Genomic DNA, 23,780 nt, shown 5'->3' with positions numbered 1-23,780 from the left:
TTCTTTCCTGTAGCTCCTCTTTACATACTGAAAGGCTGCTATCAGGTCACCTGTGAGCCTTCACTTCTCCAGGCTGAACAGCCCCAGCTCTCTCAGCCTGTCCTTGTAGGAGAGAGTTCCATCCCTTGGATTTTTTTTTGTGGCCTTCCCCAGGATGAGATCCAACAGGTCTATGTCTATGTTTTGTTGCTTTGTGACAGTAGACACAATGGTGTCTGACATGGAAGTGTGGATGAAGCAAAACTGTAGAACTGAGTTTCTCCATGCAGAAAAAAATTGTACCCATTGACATTCATCAATGCATGCTGAACATTTATAGAGACCAGCAGTGGATGTGAACACAATGAGAGGTGGGTGGTACATTTATTTCATCAGTGGTGACAGCATCAGTGGGTCATCTTTACTGGTGCAGATTGAGTGCAGCATGCAGTCTCTTGTTCATTGCTGATGAAAATACATGGCTAACAGTGATGACTGTATTGGAAAGTAGTGTTTTGGAGCTGAGAATTTGCTCTATCAAATATTGTTATTGTGCTGTTTGTTGTTGTTTCCATGGAAATAAATAGGAGGCATTACTTTTGGTGTGACCTATGTTAAAATCACACTTGGTTATGAAGCAAAAATTTTTATTTAGCAATATGGAGTTTATTAACCTGTAATTACGGAGGAGTATCACAGCTTTATTCTGTGGTCGTTTTTAAAATCACATTTCCTTTTCTGTTTTTGCTTTTCTTAACTGACACTACGTAATGTTGTTAGAGACAGTTTCAACAAAATACAGGACTTTTATGGACAGCAAGCTGAAGAGAAACGCCTGATAGGCTGTATTTGTGTGGTCTCCCTTTGCTTCTGTGTGAAGAAAGGGAAGAAAGATGCTTCCTGTCTCATTTGCTGTGGTTGCCATGTATAGCTTCATCTTCTTGATCATTCAGATTGGTCACTCAGTAGCTCCACACCGCCATTCTCTAAATAGAAGGAAAGAACACATTTCCCCTTGCCTTCCTTCCCTTCCATAAAAGGCAGAAAACCCAATAAGTTTCATTTACACACTTCTTTACTGTATTAAACACAGTTGGCAGTGTTTCTTTCTGACTGCCAGACCAAATCAGGAGATTCTTTGCGTAGTCTCAGGTGTGTGTCTGTGAACAGCTGACCTTTACGCGGCTTAACAGAGCTGGTCTAAGAAGAGCTCAGAGAGCCAAAGCATCATTGGCTCACACTTGGCACAGTCTTCTTTTCCCCAGTGCCATAGGATGTCTGTAGACAGAACAGTCCAGAAAACAGAACAAAAATTAAACTCATAAATAATACCTTAAAATAGAAAGCTCTGTAAAACTCACAATGTATTGCATTTTTTCCTGCCTTTTTAAGTCATTTTAAAACAATCCTTTTCCTGCTTTGAATGGAGTTAATTTTATCGCAGCTGTTTATTTTGGTTTTAACAGCTTTAGTTTACACAGCCCTTTATCATCCCCAAATCTCTTTCTGATTTAGAATCTTGGTTTGATGCCAGCGCAGCTCTGTGGACGTTGGTGAATTAAGCCTGATGTTGTGGTCGCTTTTTAATCCCTGTTTGAGCTACTCTGTTTTGGTACATTTCAGAATGCTGCTCTCGAAGGGCCTGTAACTGGCGTAGCAGCAGTGTGGTATGTTTGAAATGTCTTGAGAAAGCTAATATTTCTTATATGCCCATAGAGGAAAAATGTGTGTGAAGTGTGAAATGCTTTCAGACAGTGTTGTGAGAATTTAATCTTCATGAATATTAAATTATCTCACATTTGTGAGAAGCACGACGCAACAGAGAATCTCAGATCTCTGGATGTTTTTAAATAGCTTTATACCAGGAGACCCTTGTCTAGTACCAGCCAAAAGTTGAGAACAGCTGACTCCCGGGAATTTTAACTTGGTGATGTGACCCTCGTTCAGGTTTTGAGGAGCTCGCTGAGATGTGAGTTCTGCACTGCAGTGCTACGTTGTTTAGACAACGATAGATTGGAGCATCTTTGTTTATAGAGACAGAAATGGGAAATGACACCCGAAAAAGACTTACTTGCCTCCCGAGAAACTACGAAGATCTGGAAAAGTTTCATGCTATTAGAACTGGGGGGATGGCAAGAATGTTAGTATACTAACACCGCATTGCTATTATATTCTTAGCTTTTCAGCCATCCAAATGCTGACAGAGAGTTGACAGCTGTCTAGAAAATTTGATGCTTAGTCAGGCCTGTGGCTACTTTTGTTAATGTAGCTTGCTTAGAGTAGGAAAAGTCTAGTAGGGTTATAGAGGAAATGATCTGAGTAGCCGCTTCTACCAGTCGCAGAGGAGAGACAGTCTTACAGTCTCTTGAATCCCTTTTTTAAAATTATTATTATTATTTTAAGAGACTAGAAGGGATCTGCGTTGTGGAGTAAAAACAAATAGCCTTTAGAAGGCAAGAAAAGCCTTGACTTTAATTTTGCTTCTCAATCCAAATTGGAAGAATGGGGTAACCTATCTCAGGAACCTTGAGAGGAATTAAGATAAAGAGAGGATTCCCTCAGCATGTCTTTAAGAGAAAGAGCATGTTAGACTATTTCCTGCATTGTTTCTTCATGCTACTATGGAGGTTTGCATTTTATCTAATATATTCTCAATTTTTACTGTGTATAACCCTTCTTTGCTGACACCTCTTCTTCTTTCCCTCAGCCACAAAGTGATAAGAACAAGAATAGACAAGTTCTTGGAAAAGCCAGGGCCATTATTCTTCATTTACTTATTCATTTATTTGTTTAAAGTCCATGCGACTCCTTTATTTGAGTGAATCAAAAAGTAATAAATGGTGTCATTGTCCCAGTTAATGAAGAAGTATTATTATAACTTTGAAGAAGGGTGTCTCTGTATCTGACCACTCAAATACAGGTTGAACAGATACCACTTCAAGTCCATTCTGTCCTCCTAAGAATATGTATTATCTCCTGTGTAACTTTTATTGCCTGGACTGTGAGTGGTGGCAAAGCTCATTGAGAATGAAATGACTCAAGGATTATCATCAGTTATTATTACAGATGAGTGATGCTAAGAAAGTCTGCTGTAAGCCTGAGGTGAGGTTCCTGATACAAGGCGTGTTATCACAGAAGAATGCTAACAGAAGACACCGTAATGAAAACCAAATGCTGGCCCATAAACAAAAGCCTAATTTTGTCTGAGTCCCTTGAGGTTTCTGATTTCTCTTTCATGCAGGCTTCAAAGAACTGAAAGTCCATATGACACCTGTTGAGTAACTCCCATAATTACTTCAATATTTTATTTCCATCTGCTGGCCAAGGTCTGGGTCTGGGTTTATGTCTTCTCCCAAAATTAGCGATGCAGAAAACATATTTTCAATAATTTATTTTGAAGAAATGTTTTCCATTCAGGGAGCGACTGAGAGGTTGTATGTCCTATCAGATAAAACCCAGTTACTTGTGGAAGGAGGTCTCTGCACTGCTATTTTGGTTCACTGAAGAGTTTCACATTTTTTTTAGTTGGGAGACTCTGGCAAGGATGAAAGAGGGAACCTTTGGCAGAGGATAATTTTCCTGTCCAAGATTGAAGATGATCTTTTGTTCAGCAGATAGAGGATGATCACTGTGAATTTTGTGTTTGAAGGGGTTACTCTCAGAAATATTAATCATTTTCCTGCTTCTGTTACTGCCCAAGTGGCAACAAGGGTCAGAAATAAAAAAAAAAAAGCTGGTGACTTTGCCATGTTGCCTGAAGAAATTTGTATCTATCAAGCTTAATTAGTGTAACCCTGCACTTCCGAGCATTTCTGCTCAGAATGTGGTGGAATGGCTCTGTTACAGTTAGGACCCCATCACTACGGCCACCACAGTGCAGAGCTGGATTGCAGTGCACGTTTGTTTCCTTTTGCTTTTTTTTTTATTGTTACCTTCACGAGCCTGGAAGAGAGAATTCGACAGAATTTACCTTACTGATGGCATTTACTTACTGATGGCTGTTTAACTTCAATGATAAAACTGTGAAATCAGCTTTGAAGTGTTTGCCCAGGCCTGTCGTGGAAAGATTAAAAAGTCCAAGCAAAGAAATTGAAACTCCAGCACATTTTTAAAAAGAGAGCTGTATTATTATTACCATTATTAAGAATTCTTTTAATTCCAATCCTGGACAGTTTATGGAACAAATAACTTGTACAGTACAAATCAAACATTATATATGTGTATATATTCAACAGGTAAATACAACAGCTCTGCAAGAGGCCAGAGAGCCAAAGCATCTTCAGCCTTTTTGTTTGTTTCTAAATGCAAACTTCCTCTGATTCTGCATTCATGTTTTGGGTATAGAAAACCTCAGAACAGAGCAGTATATGATAATTTTTTCTGCTTAGCATTCTTGCTAAAATTCCTGTCCTAACACAACACAGTTCTTGAATTCTTCTCCTTGCAGCACGATGCTGTTTAAACCAATCTTAACATGTGAGCTCCTTGCTTCCTTGATTGTGAATTTGTGCCTTTAGGCCTCAGGATTTGTTAAGGATTCTGTGCTTCATCAGAGTAGCATAAAGTAGACCTAGAAGAAGAATGTGTTTTACTGGCTAGTTATCTTTCTTAATAGTGAACTGCCAGGAATACAAGTCTTCCTGGAAGTAAGTTACTGCTCACCAGAAAGACAGAAAGTTCTTGCACAGAGACCAATGAAACCAAAAGCTGTGAGCCAAGCCCCACGTTATTATTATAATCATTATTACTGCGTAGAATTAGCAATTTAGTAGCATAAACTGCTGTGTTTTTCCTGGAAACTTAAGTCAATCTGCAGTGGAGGAAGGAAGGTTTAAGTGATTCTGGGGAGTGTTTCAATTGGAGGAAACTTCAGTGGGTTACTTCTGCTGCCAGTTACTGCTTGACGTGACTCTGCACCATCCTGTAAAGGACTGAGACGTCACCATATGGGATCTATGGCCTCTGCTATTCAAACAGCGGAAATTTTCAGATAAGCACAGATAAATTTTCCTATTCACTGGGAGAAGTAATGCAAATCAGTATGCCAGTTTTGATTTATTATATTCCTAGAGGATTGTGTGCATGAGTGCTTTTCTTATGAGGCTGTCTGTGCTGCAGAAAGATTTAATGCTCAGCAGGGAACATATTATGCAGCTTATTTGATTGCAAATTTGTTTAAACAGCTTTTAGCTTTATATTTCCCTGTTAGGTAATGTAACTTTAGATACCAGTTGCATAATTGGCTTGATATGAGTCATGCAGATTTAAGGTACAGTACTCCTGGTCTGACTGACTGTTGGTGTTAAGTGGCTTTATAAAATAGCTGCTCTAGAACTGATTTTAACTCTTTCATTTATTGAATTATCTTGCAAATAATCTGTGTATAAGGAAGAAGGATTACCTTGATATTCTAGGAATGACTGCCTTCACGAATGAAATTCTGATGCTGAAGTGTGCATGTTTTGTGAATTGGTACAAGCTCTAACTAGTACACCAATGTGACAAACAAACTGAAGTGCTTTTTAAAACTCCAAAACGAGCGCATGGCACAAAGAACTTCTCTACTCTGGTTCTCATTGTTTGTTTTCCTCTAGAGCTTAGTGGGAGGGCCCTGGTCACAATCTCTTTTGAAAACAGACATCTTTGCACCTAATATTCAATCTTTTATCCCTTTTAGGTCTGAAAGATACTACAGGCTCTGAGAGTGATGGTGGTGACTCTGGCAGCACAAAATCAGAAGGAGCCAATGGAGGCACAACAATCCAACCCAAAAAGGTCAAGGGTGTTGGCTTTGGAGATATCTTCAAAGATAAACCTATAAAGCTACGGCCAAGGTCAATAGAAGTTGAAAACGACTATCTCCCAGTAGATAAGGTACGCATCATTACTTAATTCTCTCTTTGGTGTTGGTTTAAAGAACCTACCATCCTTAAATTCAAAGTTCTGTCATGGGCAAGAACTCTGTGATCATCACTCCTTAATCTTTCTGTGGACTACTTTCTGTTCTTCTTCTTTTGCCCTACACCAGAAGGTGAGTTCCAGTGATGTTAACCGCCTGCGAGAAGTTAACTTGGCTTAAAGATTTATTCCTCTGATTGTTTTTCTGTCTAATCAGAGTGCTTTAAAAAAAAAAAAAATATATATATATATATATATATATGTAAGTTTAGACAAGAGGATTGGAGAGGCTTGTGGTTTTTCAGATTTGCAATTACTTCATTGTAATAAAAAATAATTGCCAGTTGTTACATAAACTAAACAGGAAATACAGTCATTCTGTCATTGGCTTTCTAAAAAGGATATTTTGGAGAATAGCTAAATACCTCAATTTAGAACCGGTTTGTTAATTTAAAAGGTGTTTTTAAAATCTCCCAATCATCATCTAAAGGAGATAATAAAAGGGATAATGTATTTTTTAAGGTTTATTCTATGTGCCATAAAAAGGAAGTCCTGAGATTAACACTGGTTTTCATTTACTGACAGATTGAAACAGGCCATCTTTACAGAGAGCATTCTTTGTTCTCTAGCCTCAAAAACTATCACTGCATAAACCAGAAATAGAGGCTAGAAATAAAAATGAGATGTTTCTAATAATTAGGGAAGGTGTTGTTGTTCTTTTTCAGAGTAAATGCATTTATCATTTCAAAGTGCGTTCATTAGGGAAATAAAGCAAGAGAAGCACATTCTTGCCTAATGAAGTAACAATACAAACAACAAAAAAAAAACACTTAGCAAATCCTTTCTTGAAGTGAACAACTGGATTGACATAAAGGTATTAATATCCTGAGAAGTGTTGAGAGTTTTGGACAGCCTGGAATTCTGCTATGGGCATAATTACATGATGAATTTTGTTAGGAGGTACGATGATTTTAAGAAACTCCTAGGCAGGTGCTGTTGTTCCCTCATGCTGCAGCCTCTCAGATTCTGCCCTGTGCTTGTTCATTTGCCTGTAGAACCAGATGCTTCAGGAATTACATCTTTTAGCTCTCAAAGCTTCTGGGTTTTAACCTAGATAACGTAGGTAACCTAGTTTGTGGTCCAGCTCCTATCCCCCCTTACCTTCTAAGTTATAGTGGTATAGCAGAAAGAGAGGTCAAGCAGAAGCATGGTTGAAACTTCTGAAGTTAGTTATGCTACAAGATAACTGCTAAACATTTTACAGTAGACTGCAATTTGGATTCTATATAGTGAAGAGCCTGGATAATCTAAGGGAAAAGCCTAGATTGTATTTCCATTGCTGACTTCTTCAGAGACTGGCAGTTCTCTACTTTGTATTTCTAGGTGGACTTACTAACTCTTGCACAGGGCTAGCTAATGCGAAGAAGCAGAAGCAGCTGAGCTATGTTTAAAAGGCACCTTATCAAAGAAGTCTACCTGGGACACAAGATAGCAGTAGGCCAGGCCTGGCAGTGCTCATAGAGTGCTAGCTAAGGAGCATTCTCCTGCCAGATTCAGGGATAGAGGTAGAGAGGCAGTGAGGTCAGCTCTGCATGGAGCCATTGATGCGTCTTTTTTCAGTGTGTTTATTTGTGACCCTGGTAATCTCCAGTGGTTAAAGTGAGAATGGGCTTTATGAGAGTTTTGTGAGGATGCTGAAATAGTTTTTCAGGAGAACACACACAAACTCAGTAACAGATTTCTTTTTTAATTTTTTTACCTCTTTTTGGGATATGTTTGTTTTCATAATTAGATGGCTGTCTGAGATCTTGTTCATACAAGCCCCATATAGGAAAAATTCCTTTTTGTATACAATGCGCTTGAAAGCAGATGGACTTCACATTACTACATACTTGGCTGTACTTAATCCTTTTCTCTGGACTCAGGACAAAAAGTTCTGCAGCTACATATTTTAATATTTTTATTTTCTGTAGCATTCTATTTTAATAACGCTTGACGTGAATTTTAAGTTCTTAATTTCCTTCTTGTAGCCATGTAAAGGAAATTTGCAGACAATCTCCTAAAATAAATACACTTAGAATTTACATGCTAATGGTATTTGTTATTGGTATGCAACAGAAATATTCACTTGTAAGGTGACTGTAGACAGAATTCAGGTGTTGCTCAACATCTAATTCTCTCAAGTCAGAATACAGGCAGAATGGAACTTTCAAATGATAAGGCTCTGTTTATTATGCCACGTGAGTTATTTCTTGTGTCTGCACTACGACCTATGTGATAGTAATAGTAAATGTGAACTAATTGAAATAAATTACGTGCCCCTTAAACTCTGGACTCCATTGTTATAGTATGAAGTGTTCACAAAATATTTACAAAGTTCCCTTTGTTCACTGAAGGGAAATTGCTCTGCTTTATGCTTATTATCTGCTATATTACAATGAGAAATCTTACCTTTGTTTCTCCTAGGGCCGGATAAGCTGTGTAAGTCTGTAAGTTCATTGCCCAGCCAAAAATTGAACCTAGAGTATTCAGAAAATTTCTAAATTTTTTCATCCTACCCATAGACATTCCTTCCTGTGTCTTTACATTTCTCCTAAAGTTGGCATGGCTAGTGGAAAATAATATTTTCATCTTTGTAAGTACAATTGGTTATTCATATTCAAGTATATAGGTAAGTAAAAAAAAGATGTTGCTGTTGTTTGTCTTTTTCCTGGGTAGGGTCAGATTGGTTAACCTTTGAACTGGCTTGTTGAGAGGCTTGAGAACTGTTGCCTTTGCTTACTCAGAGCACCAACACCTGATTCACTGACGAAATACTAGATTCTAACTGTGAAATATTAACTTCTTTAAATACTTTTCTTCTGGCTGCAAGAAATTCCTCCCTTCTCACTTCAGTGTTCTTTGCTATTTAATGCTTGCCAAGAGAGAGAATCCCACCTTGTTTATAGTGCCAAGAAAGGTCATATTTGGCACAAGGGCTCTGCATACGGGGGTCGAAAATGTTGTGATTCATGATGCAGAGTTTTCAATGTAGTGCTTAAAGGGATTTTTGTCCTGGTGTGTATCTTGCTCATTTGCATGAAGTAGCCTCACTTTTCCAATAACTTGTAATCTTTATAAGAGTCAGAAACAACACTTTTCTCAATTCCTTCATTTTTTAAAATTTTCTGAAGTGTGAAGATCTTCGCATTCTTTATAGTGGTTACTCTATATTATTTTTGATGGAACATTTTGTATGTCTGTAGTGATACTCTAACCTTTCTGATTTAAAATATTTCCTAACAATTGTTGAACTTTTTAAATATTGGGAAATTATAGTAAGGATTGTATCATGTGGGGTTATTTATAACAAGGTAATTCCCACAGAAGGTGTTGGTTCCACTTACACAATAAATGTCTTGGTCTCATTTTGTTGGCATTATTACATTCTGTTCTGTCATGTTTTTCTATGTTATGAACCATAAGTTTAGATCATATTTCACACTAGGGTGATGTGAATTATTGTTGTGTTAAGTTGGAAGGCTTTAACACAAATATTGGCAGGAGTATGAGGACAGAAAAGATTGCTGCCAGCAGAGCAGGAAGAGATTCCATTATGCCTTGCTGTAAATCATCAGTCAGGTTGTTGTGCTCCAAGTGTTAGCCTGGTGCTAACAACATAGAACAGAGTGACCCTTGTCTTTTAGGGTCATCAGTAAACTCTCTAAGGATAAAATTTAGGAACTGTGTGAAGCCCATTGATTTTATTGGTGTGCAGAATTCATTGCTTAGCTGTTTTTTGTTCTAAAAATCATGAAAAAGTTATCCTAGGGAAATTAATAATGCAGTTGTGGTAGTTTAACATGAGCCATCAAAGCTGTTCTTTCGTGTTTTTACAGAATCGAACACTTTTGCTGTGTAGGTTTCTTTTCTGTTTTCATTGATGAATCAACCACTGGCTGTATTTGGTTTCCAGTCAAGGTAGAATCAGATTCCTGAGGCTTGGCTCTGTCAAATTCCCATTAATGATAGGTTAATTGACTGTGCTACATATGACTGAAACTGTAATTTGCTGACTTGAATTTCTGAAAAAAGTACAGTGTGCTTATAGGCATGTTGTGTCTCCTCAGAAAAGGTAGTGTTACATTACACTACATTAAAGTTAAAACATGGAAGTCTTACAGACAAATAAAAGCTCCCATTTCCTCTTGCTGCTTGTGCAACTCCAAGACATTTACACAAGTGTTTGTTCACTTCTTTTTTTCTTTTTTCTTTTGTAGTAGATTGTCTAAAAGTTGTGTTTCTAGGTTGCATTTTCTTCCAGTACATTCTACATATACTGCCATTGTTCCAGTAAGCTATCACATTTTCCTCTCCTGTATCTAAAAATAAATCCCTAGGAGTATAGGAAAATTAATTCAACCGATACATTCCTCTGTCTGAGTTAACTGTGTCAGGTTGGTTAGTGAGCTGAAATCTCAGCTGAAAGAACGAGAGGCCAAAATAGGTGAATATAAATTAAGAAGTTTTTTTTTTTTAATCTTTCTCTGAAAATTGTCCTTGCTTATGAAGAGACTATTGAGAATCTCTTGCCTTTTCCATTTGAGATATACTCATGTCATATTCATATTGCCTTTTCTTTGGTTTATATCTCCATAGTGAGCTAGCACTGGTGAATTTGAGCATAACTGGATTTCGTTAGCAGCATTCAGTGAGGTCACATTAGTGACTGCCACAAATGAATGTAAATTATATCCAACCAGCAAACCGCAGCCACCATCGTGATGTAATATAAAGGGTAGGCTGTCGTGGCTCTAGATCCAGCAACTAGTTAACTGCTCATTAGGGATCCTTCTCACGGCAGGACACTACCTAGCAATTTTTATTTCTGCATGTATTTAGTGTACTGAGGAGAGGGGAAATAGAGAAGAAATAATGAAAGTAGACACAACAGCTAGAAGGGCTAGGAACTGATGCCAATTATTGAATCTACCTGTCCTCTGTGATAAGACAGAAAGCTGTAAATTCAGGGTGCCTGTAAGACCTGGGTTTCTATTCTGAGGCCGTGACGTAGGGACTCAGAGTCTGTGATAATGGGGTTTTTTTGGACACATCTTTTCCACACCCGCTATGTCAACTCCTGCCTTGCTGCTTGTACAAAACCTTTAACTTTCAGTTGTCACTTAAAAACTAAAGGTTTGAGAGATGCAAGCTGGAGGTCTTGCTCTGCCTATGTTGTGCCTGATCTCAGGGGTACAAGGCTTGCACCCCCTGCACGTGCTGGTCTTGAAGATGTGGAAGCCAGTGGTCAAAATCCTGAGGTAATTAAAAAATGAATGTGAGCAATGGCACCCATACTGAATATGAGCACTAGTAAAACCTCCTGCTGAGGCAGAGAGCGTGCAGTGTGAATATTAAGTGTGTCTAGCAGTTTGCACTTGAAAGCACAGGTTTCTGGCGTTCGTCTATTCGGAAGCAGCCATTGGAGATGGCAGCGGTCACAGCGAGCATCAGCAGCGTGTCAGACGGTGTGTAGGAACAGGAGAAGCATTCAGCTGCTTGAGCAGTGTTTGTGTTGAGCTTTGGAGCTGCTGTCTGTATAGTTTGGCACCCCTGCCCTAACCACTTAGTTCAGTGACGCCTTGTGAGCCACCAGGTGAGAAGGTCCCAGCCTGTCTGGCAGCTGGCCCAAGAGTTCAGCTGCCCACAGCCAGACCTTGTTCCTCCACCAGCAGTGTGACCCCTCATGCTGCGAGCTCTGTGTGGAAGTACAGTTTAATGTTTATTTCATTGTGCAGAAATAGCAAATGGAAAATGATGTTTGTGGAGCACTGTGGATGGTATACTTCAGCTCTTTGGAATAACGTTAGCCTTCCAGGAGTAAACAATTCAGTAAGCAATAAGAAGGGAGGGTAGGTGGCCAGTTCTTGAACTGACGGGTAGTCGGAAAGCAACCAGCCTCTTGGGGAGGCTGACTGTGACAGTAGTCGGTGCAAGGGAATGGAAAAGGAAATGGAAAATTGTGTTTAAAGGGAAGAATCAATCTGATAACACTGGCCGGCAGTGAGTCTCTGCTGAGTCACCAAACTATGATACTTGAGTGAATAGTGTCTCCTGGCCTTCTGTACTTACATGCCTGGCATTTCTGGGCTAGCTTTGCTTTCATGCTTTCTCACATTGGCTTGGAGAATGCTCAAACTGCTCAACAGAGTTAGCAGATACTGGTGGCAGAGTTCAGCTTTCCCACCAGTCTGCAACAGCAGTTTTCGGCACAGGAATTTAGCTACGCAGTATTTTGTGCTTCTTGTGATTTTTTAAAGAATTTATTTTAAATAAAGCATCTTCTAGACCCTAGATCAATGCAAGATAGCTGTTGCCTGTGCCACAAAACCGCAGTGTCCTTTAGTCAGAAAAGATTGTTCCGTATGTAATGAATGCATCCAGCATATGCATGAAAACTGTTTTCAACTTATGGTCTAACTTGAGTAGCATCTAAAAATAGGAGTAGAGTAGTATGAAAGTATTGCTAGTACTGGAAGTTGCTCCTAAAGCTGACACAGAGAATTACGTTCTGTTCTCCCAGGGAGAGTTCTGGGCTCCTGCCAGAGGGAGCTCCCTTAGAGGCACTGGCAGGCAGCACTCCTGATTTTTCAGGAATGGTTTTGATTAGGAAATCTTAGGATTCTCTGGGAAAACAGGATGCGTAGGTTTAAGCTGTTGCAATTCTATTTCGTAATAGAAACTGAGTAAAAGAATATGCATTCTACATTGCTGTGAACACAATTGTATGCTGATGACCAGCGGTTTTCTAAATCACAGGAAAGGTCTCATTTTCCGTTAAATCTTATCGTTCCCAAGCTTTATATTCCCACAAACATTTCAAAAGAAGAATCATTAAAAAAAAAAAAATCCTCCAAAAACCAACAAAGCCACTGTGATTTAATAGTTTAAAACAAAGCTGGTTTGCTGAGGTCCAGAGATATTTGATAGAGACAAAGTCTGAACTTCAGATTCAGTACAGAAAATGCTAAAGAAAGTAATCATACTGACATGCAGCTGTTGAGCTTCAGTTTACAGATTGAACTGTCTAACAAGAATTCTAAAATCTACCCAAGTAAAATCTAACTGATCCAAATTGATACAAAACATTTCAATGTGTCTAATGGGCTTTAGGAACAAATAATTTTATAAGCAGTGTTGTCATATTTCTAGGTAAAATGAAGTTGTTTTCTTGCTTCACATGGATTATGTCTGATAAAGTAACTTTGATTTTTAGTTGCTGCATCTGAGTAGTTAAGTTTTTAAACTTTGACATTTAATCTTATTAGCACTCGTACTTTAAATGTTGAAGAACAAATACTGCAAAAAAAAAATGAAATAACTAATCAGAATTCAGAAATTATGTAAATCACAGAATTGGCAGGGTTGGAAGGGACCTCAAGGATTATGAATCTCCAACCCCCCACCACAGGCAGGGCCACCAACCTCCACATTTCATACTAGACCAGGCTGCCCAGGGCCCCATCCAACCTGGCCTTGAACACCTCCAGGGACGGGGCATCCACAGCCTCTCTGGGCAGCCTGTTCCAGCACCTCACCACTCCCTCTGTAAAGAACTTCCCCTTGACATCCAACCTAAATCTTCCCTCCTTCAACTTAAAACCATTTCCCCTTGTCCTGCAGTTATCTACCCTTTCAAAGAATTGATTCCCCTCCTGTTTGTAGGCTCCCTTTAGGTATTGAAAGTCTTCAGTGAAGTCACCCCCAGCCTCCTTTTCTCCAGGATGACATCCATGTTTGCTGAGGTATTGAAAATATTCATGAATGTGTACCAGATTGTCTATAACCTGTGACATTACTGAAAGTAAAATATATTCATTCATCTTCTGCTGTTTACTTAGACTCATTAGTTTGTGGATTTCTGCTTAAATGGTTTCCTTTTGTAATTTTCACTAATCAAGACTTACTTTTAAAAGGTCATACTTGATCATGCAACTTATATTTACTTACATTTTATAAATATATATATACACATATATATATTTAAAATGTATTATGGATTATTCTTCTCTCTAAACATAAATATCTTTTTGTGTGTGTCTTCTTGAACTGATAATGATGTATTGTAATACAACTTAAGTTTGTAACTGGAAAACAGATAACTTCAGGAGGTGGTTGGCTGGCTATGAGGCATTCAGACTTTTCTCTGAGTCATTTCTGAACCTGTTTTGCAGCACAGCGCTGGCATATAGGGTGCACTGCAAGAGATGTTGCCTTTCCTGTAACCAATCATCTTGGTCTTTTCCTATCTTTAAAATATCCTGCTTTTTTTTTTTTTTTTTTTCCTTCCAGAGGTGTGTATTTGCAGTGGTAGTTCTACTCAGGTAATTTTAATTTGCTTTCAGTTTAATCCGATCCTCTCAACCAGGTTAGGATCAAATGCACATATCAAATCCCCAGAGGATGTCTGATTTTTTTTATTCTTTTTCAAAGACATCTTGTAGAGAAAGTTGTGTATCCAGCCTAATATTTCTCTATAGTAGCAGATTATACTATATATATCCCAGGTCTACAAGTTACATTTTTTTTCTTGTTCTTTTTTGTGGGCACCACATTAAACAATTTAGTGGCCTCCTCTTTAAAATCTACATACTGTCACAGATTATCATGTCCATTCTTACACTGTTTCTCAAAATGAAGGAACCACCTTTTTGTTTTATCTATTCAGTGTATGAGTGCAGTGGCCCTTTCCTTGTCCCAGAGTTGTTTTGGCACTCCCATTATACTGTCTTTTTAGAGAATGGGTGTGTTATTTGTGGAATGTGTAGAGCATATTATGTTTGCACATTGCAGATGTGCTTGTTTATAAATGCATCAACATTTTTCTGAAGATTACTGAATGGTTTTTAAGGTAAAAAGGAAGCATGAGTGTGTAGTACATTGAAGCTTGCTTAAATATAAATATTTAATTTTTTCCAAATTCTCTGAGCAGCTCATGATGTGGTTGGTATCCTTCCCTGCCCTTTTCCATTCATTTTAGGTTTGAATGCTTGTGAGGAGGAAGTATTAAGGATTTAAAAGACTTTCATGGAACAGAGCATAATCTTAATGATGTTTCAGTTTCTTGATCATCTTCCTTTAAAAGACAGTGCCTGTCAGAAAAGCCTAAACAGGATTTCAACCATTCCCCCCACCCCCAGTATAGAGAAACGTGCATTCAGAATTTGTCAGAAGCTCATTTTCCTGTAGTTATTTGCAAGATTTATTTTCTGGACTGTTCACAAGAAGTCCATACATCCTCTCTTCATGTTACCTTTCTCAGCTATCAGTCTCATGAAGCCAGGAGAGGAAACTTCTAACTCAAGTGTGAGCAGAGGTAGGAAAAGCTCCAGATTTCCTGTGAAATAAACAAGTGGAACCTTTGTTTCCCTGGGATGGCTCGAAGAGTGAGTCAGTGCTAGGGCTGGGCTCCCACCCTTGCTGGGCTGAGCTCATGCAAGGAAGGGGCAGGACTCCAGTGCTCTTCTTGGACACTCTGAGCTGCTGAAAGGCAGCTGGGCTTCACAATGGGAGAGGAGGTATTTCTTTTACAATTAGTTGGGTGGGTTTTTTTTTCCTGTCACTATTTAAAACTCTTTTGTAATGTATATATTCTGAAAGCACAGAATTTGACTCCATTGTAGTTCTGCGCAGTTTGTAGATGCTGATGCTGGGTAGGTAAAAAGAAAAGAAAGAAAAAGAGTACTGGGGATCCTGAAGTCCATTTCTGTTACAGAGGAAGGTATTAAAATAGGGGGTTACTTCTGTGTGAAAATGAATTCTGTCCTGGCTGTGTTTAGCTTAAGTTTTTTTCCTTTTGGACTGTTTAGCCGTTAAGCTGCACAGATGTTTTTTTATTTATTTCTATATGATTTTACTTCAGTTTTCTTACTCTAAAGAGTAATCTAACTTTGCAATTAAGCAAGAATAGTTACACAGTCTTTAGGATATGTTGTTCTTTCAAATATTTACTTACTAAACAAAAATTATCCCCCCTTCCTGCTTTTTCCTTTCCTTCCCCAGTGTTCTAATAAAACCACTTTTTGGCAGAAGAAAAGAGGAGGAGCTTTACTAATTCCTCTTCTGTGTGAGATGACACTCAGGGTCTTTTATATGAATGACAAAAACTGATACAAATTATTCTGAAGCAGATCTTGCTGGGATAATAACATCTACATGGAAATTATCGCTTCCTTCAAGGAAAACTGGAGTCAACTGATGTTTGTAAAATCTTATACAAATCTGAAGGGAGAGACACCAATGAAACTGCCCAATTATTTGCAGATACTTTGAGGACTGTTGGTAGAAACATTCTCTTTGTTTAACAATTCGAGTCAGTAAAGGTTATGCAGGAATGAAGCTACAGTTTTTCTGAGTTGTTTCTCTTACAGTGTTCCGTTCCATGTGTCTTTCTTTCTTTTGCCTTAAGAAAAGAAAAAGGTGAAGGAGGAAAAGAGGGGTGTTAAAGAATCACAGAGCAGTCAGACACTCTGGGGGGATGAAAGTCTGCAGGCCAATTTCTAAATTGCCTTTTTGTCTTCTTTTTTGCATATTTCTATATTAAGTCAGTGACATTTGATCTCTGTAAAATAGTTCTTAAATACTATGTATACATTATTCATAGTATTATTCATTATTGAGCTTATATTATTAAAGTGAGTTGACTAAGCACTTCCTAGAAACTTCTCAGTAAAACTCAGGGAGGGGGTGATTGGGCTCAGCTCCTGCAGGGAAGTCTCCAGGCAGCATTGCCTTGTAGCCAAGAGCAGTGCATTGCTGCCTGGGTTCTGCTGGGTGCTGGGCTACTTGCCATTCACTGGCCACCCAAAGAGCAGGAGACCTCCATGCATCCAGCTGACAGCTTCTTTAGAAGCAGTCTCTGTACCTGAAGCACTTGCTGAAAAGAAAAGCTAAAACACATGATATTAGTCATTTTCCACTTGTGTTTCAAGCTGTTGAGCTATATTCAAAGGAAAATAGTTGAAATTCCAGTCTGTTGAAAGAGAACTGAATGGTGATGCTCATGCATTTTGCTTTGTCACTTGGTTCTCTGTATTTTTCTTTGCAAGAACTAAAATAATGCTGTGTCTCTGCTTGGCCTGAGTAATTTTTGCAGTTGCAGTTGATGCAAGGTGGGAAAAAGAAAGAAGGAAAAAAAGGAAAAATAATCCGAAAAGAAGAACTGTATTGTGAAAATGGGAGAGAAATTTGCATGATATGCGTGATGTTTTGTTGTTTTTTTAGTTGAATCTGAAAAATATGATTGAACAGCTGCTTGTGGATCTGGTGTCAGTGTTGTAAATTTCACAGAAGAGAAAAGTAATATTGTTGTTGCTTTTAAAAGAAAGATGCCAAAGAAGAGCCATTCATTGATTTTTGTTTTCTCAGACTTTTTTTTTTTTTTTAATAATGCAAGTAGCTCAGCTGCTTCCCTTACTGCTGCATGAGGAAGTGTAGATCTGTGTAGCAGTTGTAAGGTTCATTAATTTTTGTAAAAGGGAAGGTTTCATAACAGCAGTTTCTGTGCTGATGGTACAGTCTGGATTGTGCTGGTTATCAGCTGCAATCTAGACAGGCATGGTTCTCCTGGGAGAGTGCAGAGGGATTTCATTCACTAAGTGCAGCCTGACTGCAGGATTCTTCCCAGAGGAGACAGAAATTAATTGTGATTTGCAACCTGCAAATGGTAAAATTCCTGACAAGGGGTGCCGGGGGACATTTTACATTTGCATGAGCCACAGTCAGTAAAAAAAGAAACATGAAAAATAAATAAAGCACCAAAGAAAGAAAACGCATCTACTGCAAAAAAAAAAAAAAAAACTTGCTTTCCTTGCAAAAGCACCTTCTACCATCCAAATCTGTGCTTGAGGAGGAAAGGAAATGAGCTTGTCCAGGCTCCTCAGTTCCATGTGCATGCTTTCAATACTTTGGGATGAGGCAGTTGGGACCATACTGTGTGGCTTTCATTGCAATTGTGCTTTATTTTATTCATTTAATTTTATTTCCTAAAGTGTTTTTATTCCTTAGTGATTCTGATATGTCTTGCTCCATTTGTTTCAGCAGCATCTACCTAATCTAAGCTCTTCCATTGGCTTTCTTAATATTAGCCTTTTTGGAAGGCAGATTTTGAGTTCATTAGCTGTTTGAAACTGGCATAACTGGCAGCATCAAATGTCAGAAGTCCAAATTTCAAAGAAATAGGAATCTTACAAAATGTCTGAGTTAAGATATATAGGTTTCTCTCCTGTCAGCTCAAACATATGAGGAGAAAACAGCCTATCTGTTGCCTTCCTTGTCCATAATTTAAGATTTGTCAGGATACCAAGTTATTAAAGCTTTGGAGTCTGAACTCATCTGCTGGTAGAATAGGTACACGGTGGAGAGTAATGATGGAAAAAACAAGATGTACACTGTTCTGCTTTCCAAGCTACAGAGTTTTCATGAGTATGACAGCGTGGGTTCCTTCCGACTGGGGATGTTCTATGATTCTATGATTTCATTGTTTGTATTCATTGAAGCTTTGTTCCTACACCTCATTTTTATCCAAGAAGTTAAAACAAAAATTTTGCGTCTCATATTTTACCTACTTATTTGTTTGAATGTTATTTGAAATAGCACATGTTTCTCAAGGGACTTGCATGAGGCTGATGGAGATAGTCTTCATCTGTGTTTTTATGGACTGCTGGTGGTCTGTTAAACACCTGCTAATTTTAGTGCGTGGATGGCTGGATGGGACATTTGGCTCAGGTCATTTTTAATGGAGCTTAACAGCTGGAAACAAGAACTACAGTAATTTTCCATTTAAGCAGTTCTGAAATTGCTGAAGAGTTGCTTTGTATTTGCAAATGGGAAGTTAGGAATCTGTGAACCAGTCCCTCTAATTAGATGTCTTGCACACTATGAAGATTTGAGTCTCTCCAAAATATAAATTACATGAATGTGAAGGACATAAATGGTTACAGCTCAGCATAAACATCAGTATCATCACTGAGGGAGTAGTGTGAATTAATGCAGTGAAATACTGCACCTATTGTGTCTCTGAAGACACCTTAAGTCTATAGCACTTTATCAGAGTAAAATCGGAGGCATTTAAAGCCTTGCCAGGATTACCTGACAGAGCCTGATTTGTTTAGCATGTAGGCGACTTGTACACCATTCACTGACTGTGTTGTGATGTACTTCATTCATCTTACAGGTCGTGAAAAGACTGAGATGTCTAAAGAAAATACGCAATTCTGTATTACTTTGTTGTGGATTTTTCATTACAGTAGCTGTTATGTTTGGTTTTATAATCTTCTAGATTTACAGGAAGTTTCTGGACCCTGGGACCTACAGAAGGGGGACCAGGGAGCCAAGTTTATATATACCAGAAATCACTTTTTACTCTGTAATTTCTCAATTGAAAGTGTTTGTACTGGCCTACAAATCAGTGGATTTAAATTAATTAAGAGTTGCTGCTTTGTGGTTTTTAAGAATTGTCTAATTATTCTCTCAATATATATGTTTGTTTTCCCTGATTTGTCTTTGATAGAAAAAGTTAGTTTGAGGGGAACAGAAGGACTGGTGTAAGCCTTTGAAGTTTCTCTTGTGTTATCACTTTGTTTTTATTTCACCTTGCTTTATTTAGATTTACTTCCTGAAGTGTACCACGTTCAGTATTCCATTTCCATATGTTCAAAGAATGAGGTTTCCAGGATATTAAAAGATCTTGAGACATTTGTAATCCAGATCATTCTTAGGCTCATATTGTACCTCCAAACAGATCAGTACTGGCAAGCCTGGGGAAATGTATGAGATGAGGGTAAACTTAGAGAGCTTTTGTGGTGAGTGTTCACAGCCTCCAGTGATTTTTAACTGTGTGTTTTATAACCTTAATGGATTTTTTTTTTCCTCTTCAGATCAAGTCATATTTATTTCATATAAATGATCTATAAAATTGCATTTAGTTGTAACGCAGCAAAAACAGGTTCTGGGTAAAACCCTAAATTTTGAAATTTCTTTTGAATAGCTAAGGTAAATTATCATTACAATTACAAATAATCACAACTAATTTACTTAGTAGATGACATTTAATTAAAACAAGATAAAAATATTAACTCCAAATAAAAAATTCCATCTCCTAGTGCATGGACTGAAAACAAACCAATAACAACAACAGCAGAAACACCTCAGAAATTTAAGACAGACAGGAATCTTCTTGAGAGAGTCCAGTGAAGGACACAGAGATGATGATGAGAAGCCTGGAGCATCTCCTGTATGAGAAAAGGCTGGGAGACCTGGAGCTGTTCAGCCTGGAGAAGAGAAGGCTGAGGGGGGATCCATGCTGATATCTACAGTGCAGGAGTCAAGTGAATGGGGTCGGGCTCTTTTTAGTTGTAGCCAGTGACAGGACAAAAGGCAATGGGCACAAACTGAAACATAGGAAATTCCATAAGGACATGAGGAAAAAATTCCTTACTTTGAAGGTAACGGAGCCCTGGAACAGATGGCCCAGAGAGACTGGGGAGTTTCCTTTTCCAGAGATATTCAAAACCTGCCAGAATGCTTTCCTGTGTAACCTACTGTAGGGAACCTGCTTTAGCAGGCCTTGAACTGGGTGATCTCCAGAGGTCCCTTCTAGCCCCTGTGATTCTGTTTAGAACCACATGAATCATTTTCTGTCTGTCCTAGTAATTGATTTTGTAGGCCTTCTTTGTATATCATTTCTAAATACTTTTCAACCCAGCTAAGTAAAGCACTGGTAACTTCTTTCATTAAATGTTTTAGAAGTTAGTTGTTTTGAAAAATGTAACAGTTTTTAATCAAAGCAAATGTGACCATTCTTGAAGTATTTACAGCTTTTTGCTCTCGTTTTGTTCTTTACCCATGATGTAGTTCATGCAGTTTAACTGATGAGAAGAGGTAGTTTTGCTTCTTAGGTTAGTTGTAAAAAAACATGCCAGAAGAATAGGCGTCTGAGAGAAATCAGAAAACAAACCCCAGTGAAATCATGTTTGGTTTTAAAATTTCCCTTATTTGGACACCTTTCTGCTGTTTCCTTCTGTTTGTTTACTTTCCTGCTTGCTTGTCTGCTTGTATTCCAGTGTCCTGACTGTCAGTGCATCCCGGATACAGCAATTGCAAGGTGCTGTCACATTCAGTACTCCATTTCTAGGGCACCAAGTGAATTGAGTGTGGTATAATGTAATCATAGCCTGTTTACCCTTTTGTGGAATGAGAATTAGAGCATAGTAATACAATTTAGACTATGATGCTAATTTAGTCCCCTTTTTTGTTGTTGTATTTTTTTGTTTTGGTTTTGTTTTGTTTTGTTTTTGCATTCATGAAATAATGCTTGTAACTGGGGAAAGCCTATCAATTTCTGTGTGAACACTAGAAAACATTTTCCCCACATACCTTGAGAATTTTTGCATATGCAGCCTGATTTCAAAAGCCATTTACGTTTGAGCAGGGTATAGTTGTTGACTGCATCAGTGTTCCTTTTCTGTAAAGTGGTGCTAGAGCAGTAGCCAGTTCCCAGAAGAGACCAGTGAGCAGTTACAGAACCCCAAATGGCTGTTGATTGCTGACTAAAACAGCTTGCCCACTTTGTCAGAACTTATTAGCTGTGTCAAGAGTCATGCTGCTGGCTGAAATTACACTGACTTTTAAGGAGATCTGGTGGGATGAAGTCTTTACTTTTGTTTCTTTGGTAAGACCAAGATGTTACTCGAAGGGACATTTTTGTTATGAGTTTAGTTGATTCTCACCAGGCAGAAAAGTATTAAGGTACCAGTTCGCATGCCTGTCACAGAACCTAAATACAAGATTTTATAACTTTTCATGGGTAAAACTTCTCATAGGATTTATTTCTTTTCAAAGACACGCTTGAGATGTGTATGTAGCTGGCATTCAGGAGCTGTTCATCCAAGTCCAAAAGTGTTCTAGTATAGACATCAGTTGGAAGAAATACACTTTTACCTTCTGGAATATGAGATAAATGCTGGTAAACTTCTGTGGATGTACACCATAGCTGATCCTGCGGTTACAGCACCAATTCTTTATGGAAGTATCACCTGGTGTGTAGAGCCATGTATCTAAACATCATTCATATTTCATTTTTTGAATGTTGTAGAAGCCAACACTGTTGCAGCGTTTCCTTGGTTTGCCTTGAGCATGATCCTTTGGAGTTACTGAAGCACACTGAGATGCTTACCATACTTTCCTGATGAGCTTGAGCTGGTATAAATGAGCACTGCTGCTGGTTTTCACCTTACCCCTATATGCACTAATTTCCACGCCTCAGTTCTATACCAGTAGTTTGTGCAGCTATTGAGGGAAGCAGATAACTTGCAAACTCTTTTCTTCTTTCTTCCCATCTACAACGCATTTTAACACAGGCTAGTTCTCTCCTCTCCCGCTGCAGAGGGAGGTAACAGGAGTTGGTAACGGAAGGTGGCTCCTCTGCATTTGGCCACCTTGGGTGGGTAGCCTTGGGCAACACTGGAGCTGCTCCTTCTCTTGCTCACAGCAGTTATGAGACATGCTGCATCCTGTCTCTCTGTGCAAGCTTGAAGAAAACAAGCAAGCAGAAGAATAAAAGCTATTTTGCTTGCCTGTCCTTGTGACAGTGTGTTTGTAATTGAGGACTCGATGAACACTTGTTTCCTGCCTCGTTCATTCATCTAACCTAGTTTACGGAAATTACCTTGTGTTGTGGTTGGAATTTCCTCATAGGTGATATCGACAGACATGTGTGCGGCTTGGGCAGCTGGAGCTCTCCATATTAGTTGTGCATGCATTGAACAGACTGTATCTATCCAGCTGATACTAAAAATATTACTAATTATAGTTCAGAAGCACGTGGATGGTATTTATACCAAAGCATGGATGAGTAGAAAGTTGGCAGGAGGAAGAAGCTATTTAGACAACGAAGTCAGTCAAATGTGCAAGCAGGTACTTATTCACACTGTCCCTAAAGAATTTTCATTTTCTCTATAAAGGCTTCTTAAAATTCCCATTACCCTTTTTGAAGTGCTGTGTGATGACCTTCTAGGAAAACACTTAACTCTGTCATTTTGGGAAACCCCAGGGTAGTAAATACTTGGTCATACTGTCACAGAAAGTATTTCATCTGGAGCTGAAGGTTGGTGTCTCAGTGAAAAAAAAAATTCCAGACATCTCCCTTATTTTACAGGTCTGACAAAGTAAGGGCATTTGGACATCTGAAAACCTTCTGTTTTTTTTTTTTTAATCACAGAATCACAGAATCACAGAATCACCCGGGTTGGAAGGGACCTCAAGGATCATGTAGTTCCAACCCCCCTGCCTAGCAGGGCCACCAAACATACACATTCAGATCAGGTTGCCCAGGACCCCGTCCAACCTGGCCTTGAACACGTCCAAGGACGGGGCATCCACAACCTCCCTGGGCAGCCCGTTCCAGGGCCTAACCACTCTCCCTGTAAAGAACTTCCCCCTAATATCCAACCTAAATCTTCCCTCCTTCAACTTGGATCCATTTCCCCTAGTCCTGCTGTTATCAGCCCTTTTGAAGAGTTTACTCCCCTCCTGGGTGTAGGTTCCCTTCAGGTATTGATAGGCTGCAATGAGGTCACCCCGCAGCCTTCTCTTCTCCAGGCTGAACAAGCCCAACTCCCTCAGCCTGTCCTCATAGGGGAGGTGCTCCAGCCCCCTGATCATCTTAGTCGCCCTCCTCTGGACCCTTTCCAAAATCTCAATGTCTTTCTTGTACTGAGGGCTCCACACCTGGACACAGTACTCCAGATGGGGCCTCATGTTAGCGCTCTTAATGTTTTTCTGAATTTGGGGTAGTCCAGGTAGGAAGCAAAAAGGACTTGATAATGTACCATAAACACTGGAAACGTGGGGAAACAAAAAACAGC

General features: G+C 38.8%; 1 protein-coding gene across 4 annotated transcripts in view; it reads left to right on the top strand.

The window, feature by feature from the left end:
* Window positions 1-23,780, top strand: part of SH3KBP1 (SH3 domain containing kinase binding protein 1) — a 217,383-nt gene that overhangs the window by 132,969 nt on the left and 60,634 nt on the right. For 3 of the 4 annotated variants that reach the window (XM_042866909.1, XM_042866910.1, XM_042866913.1), the window contains one exon: window positions 5,657-5,853. In XM_042866909.1, coding sequence (XP_042722843.1) covers window positions 5,657-5,853 — 197 coding nt within the window. Of the gene's footprint in view, window positions 1-5,656; window positions 5,854-15,352; window positions 15,435-23,780 lie in introns of those variants that run through there. The other variant, XM_042866912.1, reaches the window with a different exon arrangement.

This window comes from Lagopus leucura, unplaced genomic scaffold (genome assembly GCF_019238085.1).
Source record: "Lagopus leucura isolate 7727_CA_CO unplaced genomic scaffold, USGS_WTPT01 Super-Scaffold_100001, whole genome shotgun sequence".
NCBI lineage: Eukaryota > Metazoa > Chordata > Aves > Galliformes > Phasianidae > Lagopus > Lagopus leucura.
Note: the sequence above shows the minus strand (reverse complement) of the source record. Positions and strands in the feature narration are given on the sequence as shown.